The sequence below is a fragment of the Pan troglodytes genome, chromosome 18 (genome assembly GCF_028858775.2).
Source record: "Pan troglodytes isolate AG18354 chromosome 18, NHGRI_mPanTro3-v2.0_pri, whole genome shotgun sequence".
NCBI lineage: Eukaryota > Metazoa > Chordata > Mammalia > Primates > Hominidae > Pan > Pan troglodytes.
Genome location: NC_072416.2, coordinates 23,353,534 through 23,374,719, shown reverse-complemented (window position 1 = coordinate 23,374,719; position 21,186 = coordinate 23,353,534). Strand labels below are relative to the sequence as shown.

At 37.6% G+C, this 21,186-nt stretch overlaps 2 protein-coding genes and 1 non-coding gene across 36 annotated transcripts in view; 1 reads left to right on the top strand and 2 right to left on the bottom strand.

Annotated features, from left to right (window-relative positions):
- Nucleotides 1-21,186, top strand: part of ERI2 (ERI1 exoribonuclease family member 2) — a 28,824-nt gene that overhangs the window by 1,466 nt on the left and 6,172 nt on the right. For 5 of the 29 annotated variants that reach the window (XM_063796801.1, XM_063796797.1, XM_016929599.3 and 2 more), the window contains 8 exons: nucleotides 1,420-1,487; nucleotides 1,579-1,657; nucleotides 2,167-2,294; nucleotides 3,726-3,882; nucleotides 4,683-4,783; nucleotides 5,047-5,128; nucleotides 5,735-5,823; nucleotides 6,018-8,746. In XM_063796801.1, coding sequence (XP_063652871.1) covers nucleotides 2,271-2,294; nucleotides 3,726-3,882; nucleotides 4,683-4,783; nucleotides 5,047-5,128; nucleotides 5,735-5,823; nucleotides 6,018-7,361 — 1,797 coding nt within the window. In that variant the 5' untranslated portion in view covers nucleotides 1,420-1,487; nucleotides 1,579-1,657; nucleotides 2,167-2,270 and the 3' untranslated portion in view covers nucleotides 7,362-8,746. Of the gene's footprint in view, nucleotides 1-429; nucleotides 548-1,419; nucleotides 1,488-1,573; nucleotides 1,658-2,166; nucleotides 2,295-3,725; nucleotides 3,883-4,682; nucleotides 4,784-5,046; nucleotides 5,129-5,734; nucleotides 5,824-6,017; nucleotides 8,747-14,193; nucleotides 14,357-15,568; nucleotides 15,648-21,186 lie in introns of those variants that run through there. The other 24 variants (XM_003314995.4, XM_063796793.1, XM_009430424.5 and 21 more) reach the window with 12 other exon arrangements.
- ACSM3 (acyl-CoA synthetase medium chain family member 3) overlaps nucleotides 7,504-21,186 on the bottom strand; it is a 55,436-nt gene continuing 41,753 nt past the window's right edge. For 3 of the 6 annotated variants that reach the window (XM_054668304.2, XM_063796809.1, XM_001158747.7), the window contains 7 exons: nucleotides 20,081-20,204; nucleotides 19,030-19,110; nucleotides 14,438-14,539; nucleotides 12,972-13,099; nucleotides 12,766-12,865; nucleotides 8,597-8,716; nucleotides 7,929-8,200 (listed from right to left, as the gene is read on the bottom strand). In XM_054668304.2, the coding sequence (XP_054524279.1) occupies nucleotides 8,114-8,200; nucleotides 8,597-8,716; nucleotides 12,766-12,865; nucleotides 12,972-13,099; nucleotides 14,438-14,539; nucleotides 19,030-19,110; nucleotides 20,081-20,204 (742 nt within the window). In that variant the 3' untranslated portion in view covers nucleotides 7,929-8,113. Of the gene's footprint in view, nucleotides 8,717-12,765; nucleotides 12,866-12,971; nucleotides 13,100-14,437; nucleotides 14,540-19,029; nucleotides 19,111-20,080; nucleotides 20,205-21,186 lie in introns of all 6 variants that reach the window. The other 3 variants (XM_016929601.4, XM_009430432.5, XM_009430431.5) reach the window with 1 other exon arrangement.
- Nucleotides 20,573-20,679, bottom strand: LOC112205997 (U6 spliceosomal RNA). The gene has a single exon (XR_002940123.1). It is a non-coding gene; the product is annotated as a U6 spliceosomal RNA (small nuclear RNA).

Below are 21,186 nucleotides of genomic sequence, written 5' to 3'. Positions count from 1 at the left end.
TGCATATTTCTGATTACTAGAAAGATGTAATATAATAGCAAATAGCATGAGCTTCAGAATTGGACAGTCTTGGGTTCACATACCAAAGCTATGTTCTTTGGCAAATTAAGAATCAGTTTTCTCATCCATAAAATATAGGTAGGAAAAGTTTCTAGCTACTACACTTGTTGAGGATTAAAGGAGGCCATCATCTTAGTTTAATTTTAGTACCTGCTATGTAGTAAGCAGTCAATAAATGATATTTATTATTCCCAAATCCTGGCACTTCCCACTCTTAGCAAACACAGAAAACTACAGGAGGTGTCTGCCTAGTTAAAACTCTACCTGCTAATACCAAGTAGTTTGTTTTACTTGCACTTAAGACCTCAGTAAGCTCTTCTCTTTTTTTCTTATTTTATTTTATTTTATTTATTTATTTTTTTGAGACAGGGTCTCGCTCTGTTGCCCATGCTGGAGTGCAGTGGCATGATCTCGGCTCACTGCAGTTTCCACCTCCCGGCCTCAAGCAATCCTCCCACCTTAGCCTCCTGAGTAGTTGGGACTACAGGTATGCACCATCACGCCCCAGCTAGGTTTTATAATTTTTGTAGAGACGGGGTTTCACCATGTTGCTCAGGCTGGTCTCGAACTCCGGAGCTCAAGCAATCCACCTGCCTTGGCCTCCCAAAGTGCTGGGATTACAGGCATGAGCCACTTTACCTGGCCCTATCTTTTGTTTCTTTACCCAGATTTTTAAGCTGGAAGACTGAACCATGTCCTACATTGTCTTGTCTTCTTAAAACTGCACTGTACACATAGCAAGAGCTTAAAAAATGCAGGGGGAAAAATAAGATTTTCAGTGCATTTTTACCTCTACAATCAAATGATTGTAGGAACTCAAATGAGTTACTCAGTATTACTGTAAAACAAGGGTAACATAAAATTAGTGTAAATTGGCTGGACACAGTGGCTCAGGCCTGTAATCCCAGCACTTTGAGGGGCTGAGGTGGGAGGATTGCCAGAACTCAGGAGTTCGAGATGAGCCTGGGTAACATAGTGAGGCCCTGCCTTCAAAAAAAAAAAAAAAAATTAAAACTAATGGGCCGTGGTGGCACGCATCTGTAGTCTTAGTCAGGAGACTGTGGTGGGAGGATTGCTTGAGCCCAGGAGATTAAGGCTGTAGTGAGTGGTGATCATACCACTGCACTGCAACCTACGTGACAGAGCAAGACCCTGTCTCAAAAACAAAACCAACAAATTAGCCTAATTTGCAAATATGTACTTTCGAGGCCTGTGCAGGTAAAGCCAAAGTCCAGTTCGATTTCCCCTCAGTCACAATAAATAATGAGATTGTTGCCCAGTACCATTAGTTTGGTAGCCTATTCAAACAGGAGTGTGAATGAGTTCATTGATCATATTTGGATTGCTTCACATTTTTAGGCAGCTTGGATTAATTAGGAGAAAGTCAATTGCGCCAGCAAATGGAAATCTAGGAAGAAGCAAATCCAGTGAGTAGTATGCTTAGTTTCTTTGCATTTTGTAGCCTTGCATTTTCAGCACTGGTAAAGCATAAGAACAACTTGATCTTTTGCAGAGCAGTTGTTTGACTACTTAATTGTCATTGATTTTGAATCAACATGCTGGAATGATGGGAAGCACCACCATAGCCAGGAAATAAGTAAGTCTGGGCTACGAATGGCCAAAGCTGGCACTAGATGAGTCACTTTAAAGTTTATAGATCCGAATCAGCCAAAAGTTTAAGAAAACAGGATGGTCTATGCATTGGTAGTTTAATGCAAAACTTACGTTGAATAAAAAAGAGCAAAATCTCAAATACCTAAATGTGTTATTATATAAAATAGTTGTTTTATATTACATACAACACCTCAATGGCATAGAAACTGAAAAAAATACCTTTGCAAAAAAAGTAAATTTTATATTCCATATGGTTTTTATATTTATTTAATTATATTGTTTTCTTTTAAGACGACATGCTCATAACTTCAATATTTTGACTTTAGCATAACTTTATTATAACCTTTATGTCACACTGCTTTGGTCATTTTAGTATGCTTTTACTGAAAACTGGTTGTTTAATTAAAATGGTAACATGTTTAATTTAGGATGATTACAGGATTAATTTAAAAATTATTTATTCAACTGTCAATTGATTATTCTTTCATTTAGTTGAGTTTCCAGCAGTGTTGCTGAACACATCAACTGGACAGATTGACTCTGAGTTCCAGGCTTATGTTCAACCTCAGGAACATCCAATTCTTTCAGAATTTTGCATGGAATTGACAGGCATAAAGCAGGTATGATGCAAATCTTAAAATTCAGAAGTCAGTTTCAAAAAGAAAAGTTATTATACCATTTGGAATTAGATTTATTTAGTGTTAGGCATGATGGCTTATGCCTGTAATCCCAGCACTTTGCAGGCTGATGTTCGAGAATTGCTTGAGGCCAGGAGTTTGAGACCAACCTAGACAACATAGTGAGAACCCCATCTCTACCAAAAAAAAAAAAAAATTTTAAATTAGCCTGACTTGGTGGCATGTGTCTGTAGTCCCAGCTTCTTGGGAGGCTGAGGCTGAGGTGGGAGGACCACTTGAGCCCAGGAGTTTGAGGCTGCAGGGAGGTATAATCTCAGTCTATCCTGGGCGACAGACTTTGTCTCTGAAAATAAATGAATAAATAAGTAAATAAATAAATAAGATTAGTGTTATTCTAGATTCAGGACTCGATTTATGTATTTATTTATTTATTTTTCAGACAAAGGCATGCTCTGTTGGCCAGGCTGGAGGTAAGGTGGCGGGGCTCACTGCAACCTCTGCTTCCTGGGTTCAAGCGATTCTCATGCCTCAGCTTCCTGAGTAACTGGGACTATAGGTACACACCACCACATCTGGCTAATTTTTATATTTTTAGTAGAGACAGGGTTTCACTATGTTGGCCAGGCTGGTCTCGAACTCCTGACCTCAAGTGATCTGCCCACCTTGGCCTCCCGAGGTGCTGGGATTATAGGCGTGAGTCACCTCAGGACTCGATTTAAAAAGCAAAGGAACATACCTGTAATCCCAGTACTTTGGGAGGCCAAGGTGGGTGGATCATCTGAGGTCAGGAGTTCGAGACCAGCCTGGCCAACTTGGCAAAACCCCGTCTCTACTAAAAATACAAAAATTAGCCAGGCATGGTGTTACACACCTGTGATTCCCACTACTTGGGAGGCTGAGGCAGGAGACTCACTTGAACCCAGGAGGTGGAGGTTGCAGTGAGCTGAGATCGTGCCACTGCACTCCACCCTGGGCAACAAAGCAAGACTTCGTCTCAAAAAAAAATAAATTTTAAAAATTAAATAAATACACAGCAAAGGAAGAATAATGTTATAAAAATGAGGATCAAATTGATTTTATGGAAATTAAGTGACTCAAATTTGTCTATGATTTATGTCAGTCTGGACTTAATGATCATATTTCTGTGTGATTTTAGTTTTTATCAACCTAATCTTTCTTACCTTGGTGGGTTCTAAATATTCTTTCTTTCCCACGTGTTTTTACCTCTTTCCACTAAATAAACTCTTTGCCAGATAGAACCACTTTGTTATGTCTTCCCACAGTACACTGTGTTTTCATGACTTGGCATTTCTGATTCTTTTAAAACCATTAATCTTTCTCCACAGTTATAAAACATGCTAAATAATAATGGAATTTGATTGTTGAATTCAGCTTTTGTGACTCTCTACTCAGGCTCAAGTTGATGAAGGAGTCCCTCTGAAGATTTGCTTATCTCAGTTCTGTAAATGGATTCATAAGATTCAGCAACAGAAGAACATTATTTTTGCTACTGGGGTTTCAGAGCCTTCTGCTTCTGAAGTAAAATTATGTGCATTTGTTACTTGGTCAGGTAAAGAATAAGTTATACCTATTAATCACAGATGGGTAGCATTACCACTATGTAATTCTTTATTTCTAGTTTTATACTTGCTAACCTAGAATTATATTTGTTAATCTTCTGGGCTAGGAAAAAAAATTTAAATGCCTAGCAGATATTAGCCAAGAAAAGTAAATTAATACATATTTTTTAAATTAACCTTTTGGGATACCTTAAAATATTAAGCCTGAACTTAAAAAAATGTTTCTAGAGTTCCACTGTTAAGAATTAAGCAAAGATGATTTAGTGAACACTCTTATGCTATTTTCTACAGTCTTCATCAGCTCAACATCCTTTGCTTTTATGCTTTGACACTTAAAAGAAAAAAAAAATGAGCCATTTAAAGTAGGTTTTTTGTATGACTGTGTTAGAGCATTGCTGTTAATAGTCATTAATAGCAATACTGTGTCATTGATAAGATAGCATTGATAGTCATATTTGGTTTCCAGTTACTATAAAATGTTTGGTTTCTCAATAACATTAATATTTTCCTAGAATATAGAAAATATAGTCCTTGTAATTTAACATGTTACTCTTCTTTCTGAAATAAGGTTTTACTGGGTGTTTAAGAAATCATTTTGAAATTTAGTCATCAACCTAACTTGTTAATAGTAAGTTATATAAAGTGAATAATTTTTAGATATTAGCAGAGCAATGAAATCATACTGTTCTATTTTATATGATCTTCTAGCATTCTATTTGTAAATGGTGGCAGCATAAGTAAAAAATGCTGGCATCATTGACTTTGTTCTATTTTAATGTACCTAATGCAGACTGGGACTTGGGGGTTTGCCTGGAGTATGAGTGTAAAAGAAAACAGCTGTTAAAACCTGTGTTTTTAAATTCTTGGATTGATCTCAGAGCAACTTACAAGGTAATGGTAAAAAATGGGGGCATGTTTACTTTTTTCTATTGAAAAATGATTAACTTTTATCCTACACATGGGCATGGGTTTCTGCAAATAAGATACTTTCTTTTGTACTGGTCACATAAATGCATTTCTTAAAGTATTTAAAAACAACACACAAAAAATAAGCACATTCTAAATCTAATAGAACTAAAAATTATGAAAAGTGTTTAATACATAGTCTTTAAAATAGTAATCTTCTTTTAAATATATCTTTTTTTATTGGTTAGCTTTTCTATAGGAGAAAACCAAAAGGACTAAGTGGTGCCTTGCAGGAAGTAGGAATAGAATTCTCAGGACGAGAACATTCTGGTTAGTATACATTAAAAATTATGTAAGCCATTTGACTTTTAAAAAATACTTCATATGAATTTCAATTTTTGGTAATGTCATTAGTAAGGGATATCTTCAGCCTAAAAAAAAAAAAACTCCTAATCTAAACAATTCACATTGTTTCTAAGACTTTCAAATTACCACTTTCATAAACTATTGTAAGATACACTGCCATCTAGTGGCTTTCTAGTTGCTAAGAAGAATGAAAAGAATGAGCCAAATCAAATGGAGATTAAACAAGTGCTCAAATAATAGAATGGACTAGTGAAAAAACTGAACAAGACTATTAGATTATTCACAAATCCTGGTTCCTGCAGAACGCTGGCCACATTTTGGGAAACTGTCTAATACATTTTCATATTCTCCTCTATAAATGTGGACGAGCTTGTCTTTCACTGGTAATGCTGCCATAGCCTTCCACTTCCAAGACCAGTTTATCATGATTAAAATTAGTAGATGGTCATAAAACTAAAACTGTGTTCCAATTTCTACACAAGTGGTGTTTTTCTTTTTATGTTATTTCTTTAGTACTAAGGAAATAGTACTAGTACCACTAAATTCAGTGTTTGATATCTGTATCCTCAGGGTTGGACGATTCTCGGAATACTGCCCTTCTTGCTTGGAAAATGATCAGAGATGGTTGTGTAATGAAAATTACAAGGTCGTTGAACAAGGTTAGTAGTGTCTTGCCTTTTTATTCTGTCATCTCAAACTTCATAAACAGTCATACGTTCTTTGAAACGTAGATTTAATGTGTGCAGTCATTTATAAATCAATGACATTTCTCTTTTTTGTCATAAAACTGTATACTGAAGAAATTACGAATGCACAGTTTCTAAAGCTGTTGCATTTGTCTGTGGAATCATAGGTTCCCACTAAGAAGAATTCCAGCATTCTGGCCAGAAATTTGAATACAATTCAAGTTGAAGAAATGTCTGCCTGTAACATTAGCATCCAGGGTCCCAGCATATATAATAAGGAGCCTAAAAATACAATAAATCCTCATGAAAAAGTTCAAATGAAGTCAATTTGTGCAAATTCTCCTATAAAGGCACAACAGGATCAATTACAAGTAAAAAACAATATAAAAGCAAGTCTTCATCATGTCAAAAGTTCCTTACCTCTTTTTAATACTAAGTCCTCTACTTCTGTGGGGCAGTTGCAGTCTCCTACCTTGAATTCACCTATCTATATGCAAAAGCAAGGAAAAAATGAACATCTTGCATTTAATACCAAATCTAAGGCTTCAACAGTTGGTTCAGAATTGGTACTTGTTTCTACCACCGTTCCAACTGTTCATCATGTTTCTGATTTGGAAATGAGCTCTACTCTGGACTGTTTACCTGTGTTGGCTGATTGGGAGGATGTGGTTTTACTGCCAGCATCTCAGCCTGAGGAAAACGTAGACTGTACAGTTCCCATTAGTGACTCAGACTTAGAGATTTCATTTAATTCTGGAGAAAGATTAATGGTTTTGAAAGAATTGGAAATGTCAAGTCATGAAAACTTTGGAGACATAGACGAAACTCCTCAAAAATCTGAGACTTCTAAGTCTATTGTGTACAAGAGTCCTCACACTACTATTTATAATGTAAAAGAAGCCAAAGATCCAGGTTCAGATATTTCTGCCTTTAAGTTACCTGAACACAAATCAAGTACCTTCAACAGAGTTAATGCCAATATGTCTCATCCTTTAGTTTTGGGGAAACATCCTCTTCTTTCAGGTGGTACCAAAAGGAATCCATGCAGTCCCCAAGCTTTCCCACCAGCAAAAAAACAACCCTTCACTATTCATGAAGAAAAGCCTACATCATCTGATTGCTCCCCAGTAAGAAGTTCTTCCTGGAAGCGTCTCCCATCTATATTAACTTCTACAGTTAACCTACAAGAGCCTTGGAAGAGTGGGAAAATGACACCTCCATTATGCAAGTGTGGTCGGAGATCTAAGAGACTTGTTGTTTCTAATAATGGACCGAACCACGGAAAAGTCTTCTATTGTTGCCCTATCGGGAAATACCAAGAAAACAGAAAATGTTGTGGTTATTTCAAATGGGAACAAACACTTCAAAAGGAAAGAGCCAACAGCATGGTTCCATCTCATTCCACAGGGGGTCTCACTTTTAATTCTCCAGAAACAAGCCATATTTGTGACAGAAATTTAAGTATTTCCACCAAAAATTCTTTGAGACTCAGGCCTTCAATGAGGAATTGATAACCTTTCATGTATGAATCCTAATTGTTCCTTGAATTTCCAAACATGAGTATTCTGATAACATCTTACACTATTTTATTTTTATTTTATATATTAATGTTTACTGCATTTACCATACTTTCTTCAGGAACCACAAGTGTAATCTTTTGTAAACAGTATTTATTAGATTACATATAATAAGCAACAATAGTATATGATCCTTCTTTTATAGTTAGACCTTGAAACAAGTCTAAACTATTTTTAAATTATTTGCAAAAAATGTGACTAATAAAAATCCCTAGTCTATTTTCAGGTAGATTCTTGTACTTTGAGATTATCATAATCTTCTAACTGATATTTTATATTTTTCTAAAAACTTTTATAAGTTCTTTAGTTTTATTTCATGGCTTGAACATTGGTTCTGATTTGTATATCAACATATCAGAAGAATTAGTCAACTAAAGTTTGAAAACCTATGTAGCAGAGATCTGGTTCAGAAACTGCTTCTATACTATACATTTAAAAATTAATCAGCAATTGATGGTATTATTTTTATATTAAGAAATGATAGGAACATTGACACTAATGTGGAGGAATTTGCCAAATATTTTATTTCAAAATTTAGCCTCTGATATCATAACCACAAGATATTTTAAATCAACAGTTTCTAAGCATACTACCACAGTTTTTATGACCTCTCCATCATCTTGTGGTTTCTAGAGATTGACAGATACTATGTTTGTTTTATAGATATGGTAATTAATGAAACAACTTTAAATTGTCTTCCATTCTTTCTTCCTCAGTTCATTTCTTTTTGTCTTCCCACTGATAGTCTTTGGCAGCTCTTGAATAAATTCTACCTGTTGGCATCAAGGGGAAGAAAATTAGCCTGGAAATTTTTATCTTTACATAAAGCCAATTATATAGCAGTTTGATTATGAATTCTAGGTGGAAGAATTAGAATAGTCTTTGGAATGGGTTTTGGGTAACAGCCAAAATAGGGAAAAGGGTATTGTTAGGAAACTTGTCTTGATATTAAGTATTTACTGTGAGTCCAGTAAGCCAAAGGACCAAACAAAATAGGTTCAGGGTTTCATTTTAATCTCAAAGAGTCTGATTCTTACCCATATGTCATCAGTTCAGTTTGGGACATGTGGTGCAGCATGTGTGAAGAAAATATTCATTAAAATGTAAAAATAAACAGTTGAAATTGTCCACAACACTGAGCAAATATTCGTTATAATTAGGATGCCTACCTTTCTGGGATATTTGTAAGGTGCTGTAGTTTTTTTAACATGCTCCTGAATCTCCTTTATTAGTTGTTCTTGATCATGTGACTTGTAATCAGGATTTAGAACGACAAAAGCCTTTACTACCTAAAATAAATATTTGAAACACCAGGAAAATGAGTTATGCATTTGTATGTTTTAGTATGTCTTGTTTGCTTGCTCTGAGAATCTACATGCCTGGTGGGGTGGGCCAGTGTGTTTTAATAAAGTTTGATCCCAGCTCTGTGCTCTTAAGCCAGCCACTTCCTGGTCTGTACCTAATACAGGAGAGCTTCTGGGACCCCTGTAACAACCCAGCCTCATCCAGCCTAGCCCTCAGCATGGGGGATTACTTATAAACAGTAGTCACGCTGAGTTTGCCATGTCTTTGTTGAAGGGAACAGTTCACAGAGTACATGCAGTCTTTATACAAGGCTGTGAAGATTCCAGCAGCTATTTTTTTGTTGCTCTGATCCATTTCCATGGCCCTGAGGAACAAGAGTGGAAATCATGGTGGCCTTTAACTGGCAGAAGCCAAGAAAGATGTTATTACTTTATGCTTACAAATCCTGTTCTCCAAATTTTATCCTTCCTAGAAATGTTTTTGAAAACTCTGCCTAGTTTTTGGACCTGTAATGGAGAAGACAGAAAGATAGGCCATCCCTCATAGCCCCCTTTAAAAGTAAAAAAAGTAAATTTGGAGTCCTGTCATTTTCTCTCCTAGGGCACTACCAGGACTGCCATTTACTGCCTTCCCTAGAGGCATGAGTCTAGGTGCATCAACTAGTATGTACCTCCAACGCCAGATTACCAGCCCGGAGCTGGCTATGGAATGATGCTTCCCTGTAGGCACAGTTCCAGGAGAGTCCCCTGAAGCTTTTTTATGATTAAGTATCCTGCACTTAAGTGCCTGAAATCTTATTAAATTCAAGGATTCGTTTGTCCAGCTTAAAGATAAGCTGGCAACATTTCCTATCCACTTTGATCTGGGAGTAAAGATTTCATTGAAAAGGAATTATTTGAAACAACAAATTACCAGGACAGCCATTTGGTGAGAAACAAAGACTTGAAGTTATAATTTTTTCACATATTGAAAACTGTTCACCAGTGGGCAGTTTTACATTGTATGAACAATTACCCATTTTTGTCTTTACCCGAAACCCTTGTGGCCAGGCACAGTGGGTCACGCCTGTACTGCCAACATTTGGGAGGCCGAGGTGGGAGGATTGCTTGAGCCCAGGAGTTCGAGAGCAGCCTGGGCAACATAGTGAGACTTTGTCTCTAAGAAAAAAAACAACAACAACACTTGAACATTTTTAATTTACATGTGCCATGGGGCAGTTGTGAACCCTTGTGTGTGTGTGTGTCTATGGATATAATTTTGTTCCATTCACTTTTTGACATTTTATAAAATGCATTTGTAGTTATGCTAGCTCTGCTGCATTAACATTTTTACAAATTAAAAAATTATGCTTGTTGTAAGTGAGTCATTCAAAGGTAAATTATTTTAAAAACTGCAATACTGGTTCACATATTGACGGTTTCTACAACTTGGATAGTCTCTTTTATCTTTTTAAACTACTGCAGAAAATGTTAAATTAACAAGGAACAACCTAACATGGGTAAGAGTATGAACTCTGAAGTCAGAACAGCTGGGTTCAAGTCACAGTTTGTTGTGTAATGTTGGACAAGTTAGGTAATCTCTTTGTGCCTCAGTTTCCTTCTCTGTAAAAGAGATTATGATGATTAAATGAATTAGCATAGATGTATAATGCCTGGCACATAGTAAGTCATCAAAAACATTAGCTCTTAGTTGTAGTCTTAGAATTACAAGAAGTTTGGGTCTTATTTTTTAACCCAGAATCCATAAGTGGGCTTCAAATCTCTATGAAATTCTATGCAAAATCTTGTATTTTTCTGAGAAAAGTCTATGGCTGTGCCATTCAATATGATAGCTGCTAGCCACGTGTGTCTATTTCAATTTAAATCAATTAAAATTAAATAAGATTAAATACTGTCAGTCACACTAGCCACATTTCAAGTGATTGATAGCCATGCATGGCTATCGCATTGGATGGTGCAAATATAGAACATTTCCATCACTGCATAAGTCTTAACAGTGGCCTATGGTTTTCTTCACATTCTCAAAGAGATATGTGATCCCAAAAATTTAAGAACCTAGTGATCTAGACACATATTCCACAAGTCTTTCACATTCCAATGTTAAAATGGTATTTCAAATCCAAATATTCTTTTTAATCAATTCTGGAACTTGCTACCCAATTACCCTGCCTGGCAGGACCCAGCCTAGAGAAGGACCTAACCCAGGTAGAATAGGCCTGGCAGCAGAAAGGGAGGCATGGAGCACATGGCCGTTTTGTTCATGGATACCTCGTTTGAGATACCCACTCACATCTTCTACTAGGAAATGCTGCAGCCTACCACTGTTGGAAAACTGGCCACACTTTCCCCCTCACTCTGACTAATCCAAGCCCTATGCCAAGCCCCCGGAGCTGTGAGGGGACCACAACCCACTTATAGACCTTTCCTATATTGTACGCTAGGATATCAGGTGGCTGCCAAGCCAACCCTGTTCCGAAAGGCTCAGCTACCATCCTGTCCCTAGTAAGCACCTGTCTAGGTGGGTAAAACTGATGATGACTAATGGTAGGGGAGAAGTACAGGAAGAGCTAAGACTCGTGAAACCTTGCCGGTGATGTTCAGAGCAAAGAGACCAGCCAATAATCACTGACTGTTTTCCCTGCCCTCAGCTGCCTGGAATATACCCTTTCACAGTAAATAGCGATTGTCATCCTAGCAACTTGACAAACTACCAATTCCCAGCCACTGGGCTATATCTGGAACAACTTTGGGCCATCCAGGAGGACTTAACAGGGTATCTTCTGGCATCAAAGATCAGTTAGGGGAATCAGTCCTGGGGGGAGATCCACCCTCCACTGTAACATGCACATCTCCCATTTTTACCTTAAACTTTTTTATTTTTATTTTTATTTTTATTTTTTTGAGACAGAGTCTTGTTCTGTTAGCCAGGCTGGAGCACAGTGGCACGATCTTGGCTCACTGTAACCTCCCCGTCCCGGGTCCAAGTGATTCTTCTGCCTCAGATTCCCAAGTAGCAGGGATTACAGGCGTCTGCCACCATGCCTGGCTAATTTTTGTATTTTTAGTGGAGACAGGGTTTCACCATGTTGACCAGGCTTGTCTCAAACTCCTGACCTCAGGTGACCCACCCACCTCAGCCTCCCAAAGTGCTAGGATTACAGGTGTGAGCCACCGTGCCTGGCCTGCCTTAAACTTCAGGACCTATTTCATCCCCTGAGATTGGATACCTTCTAACTCTGCCCTGTGCCCTGTGCTTGAAGCCCTATACCTAGGATTTGAGATAAGGAGCTTGAATACATGGTACAGAAAGTTCTGGATTTGTATTGACATCAGTGTCATCTTCAAAACTTGGATTCAGTGTTAGAAGGGATATGGCTTGAAGAAATACTTGTGGGAACTTGTAACTCAGCTAGAGAAACCCTAGGGGCATGTTGTAGACACACAGGCAAAACGCAGGAGGCTGCCTGGCATGGTACTTTTAAGCCAAAATACTGTGTGGTCAGCCCCAATAGGAATGGTATTTCAGGACACCTGTGTTATTCAGAGTTTATTTCCTGAAACCTCTACTTATTTACCTACCAAGACTGCTTATGGTTACCTCAGTTCCAGCCTCTGGTTCCCACTTCTGACATCTGATGCCAGCCCATTCTCCTTCACTACACCAGGGACCTCGTTGGTTTCCAGACCTTCTGGGTAACAATTTGATCCCATCCAGCTGACTTCTGTCACCCCATCCTGATGTGAGCCTGGGTTACTGGCATTCACACCATCTTTGCCCTAGTCCACCACAGAAGGAATTCAAATTCTTTCTAGTACATATTTTCAGCCTTATTTTGTTTGTCTGTTAGGATCAGAGCTGCAACTCATAATTCAATCTTATTTTGTAGCAGTTCTTTCTGACTAGCATATTTCTATCTGACTTGCATATTTAGTAAATGAATCATTTGGTTAATTCTGTTTCACTGAGCTACTATTTGTAAGTATGTGTTAAATTGCCAACAAATTATAAAGTTGACATGAATCAGTTCTTTTACCTCTCCTCTGATGGGGTCTGGGCTGCTGACAACAGCTGACTCTGCAACTGAAGGGTGTTCATTCAGGGCATTTTCTACCTCAAATGGTCCAATTCGATAACTAGAAACACATATGGCAGGAATACATACAGGTGATTGGCAGGTTCACTCTAGAACACTGATGATCAGTTAACACAGACATATGCACATATGGAAAAGAAAGTTACCCAGAGGATAATATGACATCATCTGCTCTTGCAACAAACCAGAAATACCCATCTTTATCCATATATCCTCTGTCCCCAGTGATATAGAAATTGCCTCGTAGAGTTGAAGCTGTTTTTGAAGGATTATCCTGCAAAACAAATAGCATTTTGTTGTTATGGTGAATCCAACTCTTCTGGTCAATTGGAATTTTTTTTTTTTTTTTTTTTTTTTTTTTTTTTTTTTTTTTTTTCTGAGACAGTCTCACTCTGTTACCCAGGCTGGAGTGCAATAGTACGATCTTGGCTTACTGCAACCTCTGCCTCCCAGGTTCAAGCGATTCTCCTGCCTCAGCCTTCCAAATAGCTGGGACTATAGACATGCACCACCACACCCGGCTAATTTTTGTATTTTTTGGTTGAGATGGAGTTTCCCCATGTTGGCCAGGCTGGTGTCGAGCTCCTTACCTCAAGTGATCCGCCCACCTTGGCCTCCCAAAGTGCTGAGATTACAGGCATAAGCCACCGCTCCTGGCCCTCAATTGGATTTTTAAATGTTCAAGGAAGCAGAAAAGTTTGGCTCCTTTGAGAAGCATTAGAGTTAGGAAGAGATAGATTGTGAAAATAAAGATGAAATTCCAGCATGGAGCTAGCCCGACAGAAGAAAGGTAAACTACAGTTACAAAGATTAGTCATGTTTCCATCTTGAGATTTTTCTTAGATAGATTACAAAATAAATATTGCAGTAGCTCAGAGGAGTAAACTAAATTAAGTCTTTTGCTAATTGATTAATAGATAATGCTGGTAGGAAAAGAGAGAAGTAAATACTCAAGAGTCAAAAGAAAGCACTGACACCTAATAAAGAGCAGACAGGTTTGTTTTGTTTTTGTGCTTTGTTTTGTAAACAATAATAGAATTGGTTCTGCAAGTCTGACATAAGAAAAAACAAGATACTGTTACATTGTATCAAATACACTGGCAAGTAGCATCTGGATCTTTTATTATATGATAGAGACTTTGCTCTAATTTGTATACTGTGATTAGAGATGAAAATATTGTTGTAAACAGTAAGGAGCTTAGAAGGCCTCTTGTGAAAGACATTTGCTTAATCCCACCACCCCCGCATCCCCTGTCCCTCTCACTCTTCCCGAAAAGAAAGAGCACTAACTGGATTTCAGGAAAATGAGTGGGTTTTGTTTGATAATTGAGAGGATCAGGGGATGTTAAGAGGCTGTCCTCTTTCTAGGGTCCCTTCCTCTTGCCTTCATGGACCTGGAACAGTGATCTGGCCTCAGGGGACCAGCATGCTTTTCTTCAGCAAGAATTTGGGTATTTCTTCAATTTCTTGTCTTTTGGATTACTATTCAGGACAACCAATCTCTCAAGAAAGGGTCAAGTACCTATCCTAGGTATGTTTTGTGGCAAACAGGGATTGTTGCCAAGCACTTGAAAAATAAATAGAAAATGAGATTATTTAGTAAGTCACTTACTACGTAATGAGTAAAAAGGCCAAATGGTCGGTTGGGTAGAACTTGAATGCCAATATCTCCTTCTTGTCCAGGAGGTAGAACATTGCCATTTACATCTACAATCTAGGATAAAATAGAACAATTTATTTAAGGAAATTTTTGTTTAATGTCGCAGCTTAAATATTAACTTTGCAAGTTTTATTTTGGCTTTTGCCATTTAAAAATGAAGACTTAAAAAAAATTTTGTGTGTGTGAGACAAGGTCTCACTTTGTCACCCAGGCTGGAGTGCAGTGGTGCAATCATAGCTCATAGCTCACTGCAGCGTCAAACTTCTGGTCTCAAACAGTCCTCACACCTCAGCTTCCCAAGTAGCTGGGGCTACAAACACATGCCATTATGCTCAGCTAATGTTTATTTTTATTTTTTGTAGGGATGAGGGACTCGTTATGTTGCCCAGGCTGGTTCCTGGCTTCCAGTGATATTCCAGCCTTGGCCTCCCAAAGTGCTGGGATTATAGGCATGAGCCACTGCACCTGGCCCAAAAATATTTTAAATATACTTTAAATTCCTAAGAGAAATATATTTACTTAAATTCGTATTGCATAAAATATTAAATACAGGTTACCAACATGTGAAAGCAGGATAAAATTTTTTTAAAATTTTACCATCCAGCAATAATCACATTTTGGTAATATCCTTTGAGACAATATAGATAAATAGAAAAATAGGATTGCTGGCTGGGTGCGGTGGCTCATGCCTGTAATCCTAGCACTTTGAGAGGCCGAGGCGGGTGGAACGCCTGAGGTCAGGAGTTCAAGACCAGCCTGAGCAACATGGTGAAACCCCATCTCTACTAAAAATAGAAAAATTAGCCGGGCGTGGTGGTGGGCACCTGTAATCCCAGCCACTTGGGAGGTTGAGCAGGAGAATTGCTTGAACCCGGGATGGGGAGGTTGCAGTGAGCCGAGATCACTCCAGCCTGGGCAATGAGTGAAACTCCATCTCAAAAAAAAAAAAGAAAAAAGAAAAATAGAGTTGCTTTATAATATACAGTTTTGCCAACCTGCTTTTATCATTTAGCAATAGGTCTTGATTATCTTTTCCTCTTGATAAATAAATATCTTCATTACTGGTTTTCAAACTTTGTTTAGCTGTGGAACCTACAGAACCTTACTTCAGAAGCCCAATATGAGTAAACAGGAAAAGGGGAATATTCTCTGGTTGACAATGGTAAGTAAGCCACAGCCTTGCTCTCTTACCCTCTCTCCAATCCTCATCATTCCCTGAAGTGTCTACCAGTAGCTAGCATTTATTAAGTACTTACTACATGCTAAGTAATTAATGCTAAACCTTTAAGTACTTGACATGTACCTATTCCTCACTGTAGCCCTATGTGGTTAGAATTTTTATGCCCATTTGACACATGAGGAAACTGAGGTGTAGAGAGTTTAACACTGTGCATGATTGAGCTGGAATCCAAATCTCACCACTTACACTCCAGATCATATGTTTTTAATCATTACACTCCTCTGTGCAATGCCTCTAGAGAGTTTAATCCAATTTAAAAAAATCAGATTAGCATTTCTCAAGTTGATTGCTGATTTTATACATCAGATTTTGCTCTAAATGACTTTTAGCTGTTTCTAAGTATCAAAATTCTGCTTTTATATATATTCTCCAGATACCTTCAAACCTGAGGTGTGGCCTGCATGGAGAATAAGTATAATACTTATCTAGCACTTTCCAAAAGGAAAGGGGCTTATGTGCTGAATGAGAAACTTAAATGGCAAAGGAATTCTAAGCGTAAAAACTTCTCTTTAAGCTCTTGCAAATAAAAAAATATAAATTCCCACCCAGTTATCTAAAGAAATATGTGGTTCCAGGTATGAAGGAATTATTGATGGAAAGGAAGTATTTTAAAAGTTCCAGTTACTTACAGATTTTAATAGATGGGAATATAGATAAAATCTTCTGTGTCTGGGGAGAATCATGTTCCTCATTGTTCATAGGGTCTTAAAATGTTTAAACATGAAAATTATGAGTATTTAAAAGCAAACAAAGAAGATTATAAAGGTTGGGCTTTGAAGTTGTAGGAATCTGATATTCACCTGGTTGGAACACATCCCCAGATGCCAGAATGTTACTGCAGATGCCCTTAGCTAAGGAACAAGAAGCCCCATAATAATGGCCCGTGGAAAAGAGTTAAAAATGACTGGGGATGCAGGCAAAGTACTGTTTTCCTCTCAGCCTCATCATATTTGCATTCAAAGATAGCTGCTCTAGAAAACCACTGGGCTCAAATTAATGGGGAGCAGGTGGGGGTACCTTGCAGTTGGGATCACTGTGAATACAGCTGTGCCTGTAAGACCCTGATAGCCATGCATGTTGGGAATTGCTATTAAGGAAGGAAGAAAAAGAACATAGCTGTGTTACATATCAACTTCCCTGTAATGCAGACATGAGTGTGCTTAATTATCAATATTTCTTTCTTCAACCTAAGGTAGCCTGTTAACCAACAAACTATTGTTAAGCCTGTTTGGGCTCTCCTACCATTTTTTATTAGATAAGCTTTTCAAAGAGGAATGTGAAAAAATAAAAAAAATAAAAATAAATAAATAAAAAGAGGAATGTGAGGGAGAAGTAAATAACAGTACCCATCTTTTGGACCTTTATTATGTACTAAGCATTCTGATATGCTCTTTAAACATATTGTCTCCTTTAATCACCACAAGAAACCTATGAAATCAGTTCTGTTATTATTTGGGTTACCAACCATCTGAGACTGAAGTGGTGAGGGGTTGTCGGGGGGTGGTTCTTCAGGATGTATTTCCTTAAGTGCTAAAACCAGATAAGTCCCAGGCAAACAGACAGGTTGGTCACTCTAGTCCCAACTTTACAAATTAGGAAACTGGAACTTACAGAGCTTTAACAGTGTACCCACAGACACTCAGACAGTGAATAGCAGAGATATAGTTGAACCACTAGGCTATCCTATCTTGAGACCAGGTTTCCATAGCAAGGTTAAAGTGAGAGAAAGGACCCAGGATCTGGTTTATTCTATAAAGAGTTACAGCAGCAATCAAGCTCATCTAAACTCTCTCAAACTTACTTGATCCTAAAAACTACTTGGGGGTGCTTGTTAAAATCACAAGATTTCAAATTTCAGAGTTCCACTCCAAATCTATTGAATTGGTCTCTCCAGGGGCCTGAGAATTAGTATTTTTAACAGATATCCATATGATGTTTATGATCAAACAAGCTTGGGAAACATTTATCTAAGAGCTGTACTCTGTTAATTCATCCATATTTTTGCTGCTTTTGCTGTCTCTTAACGCACAGATGGGTCTCTGAATTAAAATGGTTCGAACTTACTATTTCCCAACTTTACAATGGGTGAAAAAGATAACCATTCAGTTGAAACCATCTTTCTCTCTAGATGTTGGGCAGCAACAGTAAGTCACAGCTCCCAGTCAGCCATGCATTTGTGACTTAGGATGTTTTCAACTTATGATGACTTATTATTTTGGGACATAACCCTATCATAAGTTGAGGAGTGTCCAAATTAGTGTTAAGTTCCTTTGGCTACACCCAGCTTTGAAGCTCGGTTGATCTGAGAACAATTTTAACCCTATATAAAGCTTGCTGATGGGGAACTGGAATTCCCCCTAGGCATCAGGTGGTAGTAGTGGCAGTGGATACAGAGAGGCTGGAAATGGCCAGGCAGGCTTAGGAGCAGAGAGGGAAAGTGCTGCAGCCACTGTAAACTGAAGCCTCTTCGGGCCTAGTTGACCTGCTCAGAAGGTCTTGACCTCCCTTGCCTGAGAGGACCAGTGTTGTGTTGTGGTTAAGAGTGCAGATATTGGAGCCAGACTGCTTGGGATTGAATCCCAACTCTAGCAGCTATTAGCTGTGTGACTTCTGGTGAGTTCTTTTACCTTTTTGTGCCTTGTTTGTAAAATGGTTCTAATATTAGTATGCTTCTCATAGGGTTTCTTCTGGAAATTCAATGGGTTAATATTTATTTATTTATTTAGAGACAGGGTCTTGCTCTGTGGCCCAGGTTAGAGTGCAGTGGTGTGATCATGCACTTGTGCCCCAAGCTCCCAGGCACAAGCAATCCTCCCATCTCAGCCTTCTGAGTAGCTGGGACCACAGGCACGTACCACCATGCCTGGCTAGTTTTTTTATATTTTTTTGTAGAGACAAAACAACCCCCGTTTCTCTTTGTTTTGTTTTTGTTTTTGTTTTGTTTTGTTTTGTTTCAATAGGGTTTTGGGAAACAGGCTGGTCTTGAACTCCTGGGCTCAAGTGATGCTCCCGCCTTGGCCTCCCAAAGTGTTGGGATTACAGGCGTGAGCCACTGCATCCAGCCTAATGGGTTAACGTTTATTAAATGCTTAGAACTGTATGGTACAATATAGGTATTTGCAAAATAATGGAGACCAAGAAGCTAACATTTCTAATCATTTTCACATATTTATAAAAATTAAAGTATCATGGAAGTAAAATGGAACCACCACCATAACAAAGAAAGTTTATATGGGGGTAAGCGGTAGGTAGGTAGTGTACAGATTGGGTTGTTAAACATTCTCCTGGAAGGGGATGTGCAAACCTTAACATTGAAAGCAGGAGAAGGTTTTCCCATTGAGCCAGGTTTAATTTTCATTCCCTTAAAATTTCCACAGATTAGCACCTAGTTAAGAAGAAGAAAAAGTAAGATAACATTACAAGTCACTTAAAATTTATTCATCTATCATGCATTCATTCAACAAATTATTTATTGAAAACTTACTATGAACTAGGCTCAAAATGAATGCTATACTCTCATGGAATGTAGTGATAACATATAAATACATGCATATGTATAAAATATAGTTATAACAATAATTACTCATATATCCATATTTATCAAAACATGAGTATATTAACATTTGCATTTATATTAGCATACTTGTTATGCTATTTCTAGTTAATGAATTTTTCAATTTTTGATTTTTATTTTTGATATTTTCATTTTTTACCAGATGATACATTCTCATGGTTCATAAATTGAAGCATTATAAAGACACATTGTGAAAAGTTTTTTCAACTTTTCCCTTATCTATTTCATCTTACTCCTCCCTCTTCTACAAAATAACCACTGTTGTTCTTTTTTCTTATTTCATTTTTTGTTCTTATTTCATTTTTTGTTCTTATTTCATTCATTTCCTCTAGAATTTCTTATTCCTTATCTCTATGAGCTCTTTAAAAAATCCTTTTTAGAGTATGGTTGCTAAGGAGTTGTCCAGCAAACTCTTAATATTTCAGGCAGCAAGGATCTCAGCATTTTCCATTTTGAGGCAGCCCTAAATAAGATACTTCCCTATCACACTGGGAGGAATTCTTTCTTTCAGTAGATCCAGTATTATTTCATTTAAAAAAATATTGTAATGCCCTTACTCTGATCCATTAACAGTGGTGTTTGTCAATGAATGGCTATTTAAACAACTATCTGTTAACAGAGCTTTTTTGCAATTAGGTTCTTGCAAGCATTGTTTTTTTAAACATTTTCTAACCACTCAACTCCTATCCCTCAAATAATCATAAGGAGACTGTGGACACTTTGGTTTTTATTCATCTGACTAAATGGAGTCCAGCTATGTCTTTTCAGTGAGGTCAGGTACCGTTTCAGTCTGTCCATATCCTTCGTAGATATCCAGGCCCGTCTTGTTTCTCCATTTTTCAGTCACGTCAGGGGTGATTGGTTCCCCAGCACTCACACAGTGCTTTAAGCTTTTAAACTTATAGCTTCTCAGAAAACCAGATAAGTTAGATTTAGGAGGAAAAATGGAGAGAAGTGAAGATTAAGGATTATTTCTTATGAACTTCAATATAAAATGTTTTAGTCGCTTTTTAATTCCTCTCCCTAGCACAAAACAAACCATTTTACCCCATAAACATATACAACTACTAAGTACCTACACAAATTAAAAATAAAAATATTAAAAAGATAAATCATTCTAATATCATAGAATGATATTAGAATACCCCAAATACTAGTTTTTCTTTACCCCCCTTTTTGTGGTGGAGGTATAATTTATTACAAAGAAGGTCATTCTGTTCTTAGGGAAGGTACCCCATAATAACATTTTATTTTATTTTGTTTTTATTTTTATGTTTTCATGGAATGCTTCAAAAATTTCCATGTCATCCTTGTGCAGGGGCCATGCTAATCTGCTCTGTATCATTCCAATTTTAGTGTATGTACTGCTGAAGTGAGCACCATAATAACACTTTAAATCAGCAATGAAAAGTACCAATTGTTTGGTTAAACTGATGGTGGGATATTTATACAATGGAATACTATACAGCTATAAAAAATGAGGAGGCTCTTGGACAGTGCTGCCCAGTAGAACTTTCTGTTATATGGAAGTACTCTGTAATCTGCTGTACCCACTACAGTATATGCTAGCCCTATATGGATATTGAACACTAGAAACAGGACTAGTATAACTGAGGAATTGAATTTTTAATTTTACTTAATTAATATTTATATTGAAATAACTAGCTGTGGTTAGTGGCTACCATATTGCACAACACAGTGCCAGAATGTATTGTTAGAGGAAAAAAGCAAGGTGCAGAACTGTGTGAATCTTGTGATACCATTTATGTTTATAATAGAGAAGGAAAGGCCAGGTGTGGTGGCTTACACCTGTAATCCCAGCACTTTGGGAGTTAGAGGTGGGCGGATCACCTGACATCAGGAGTTCGAGACCTGCCTGGCCAACGT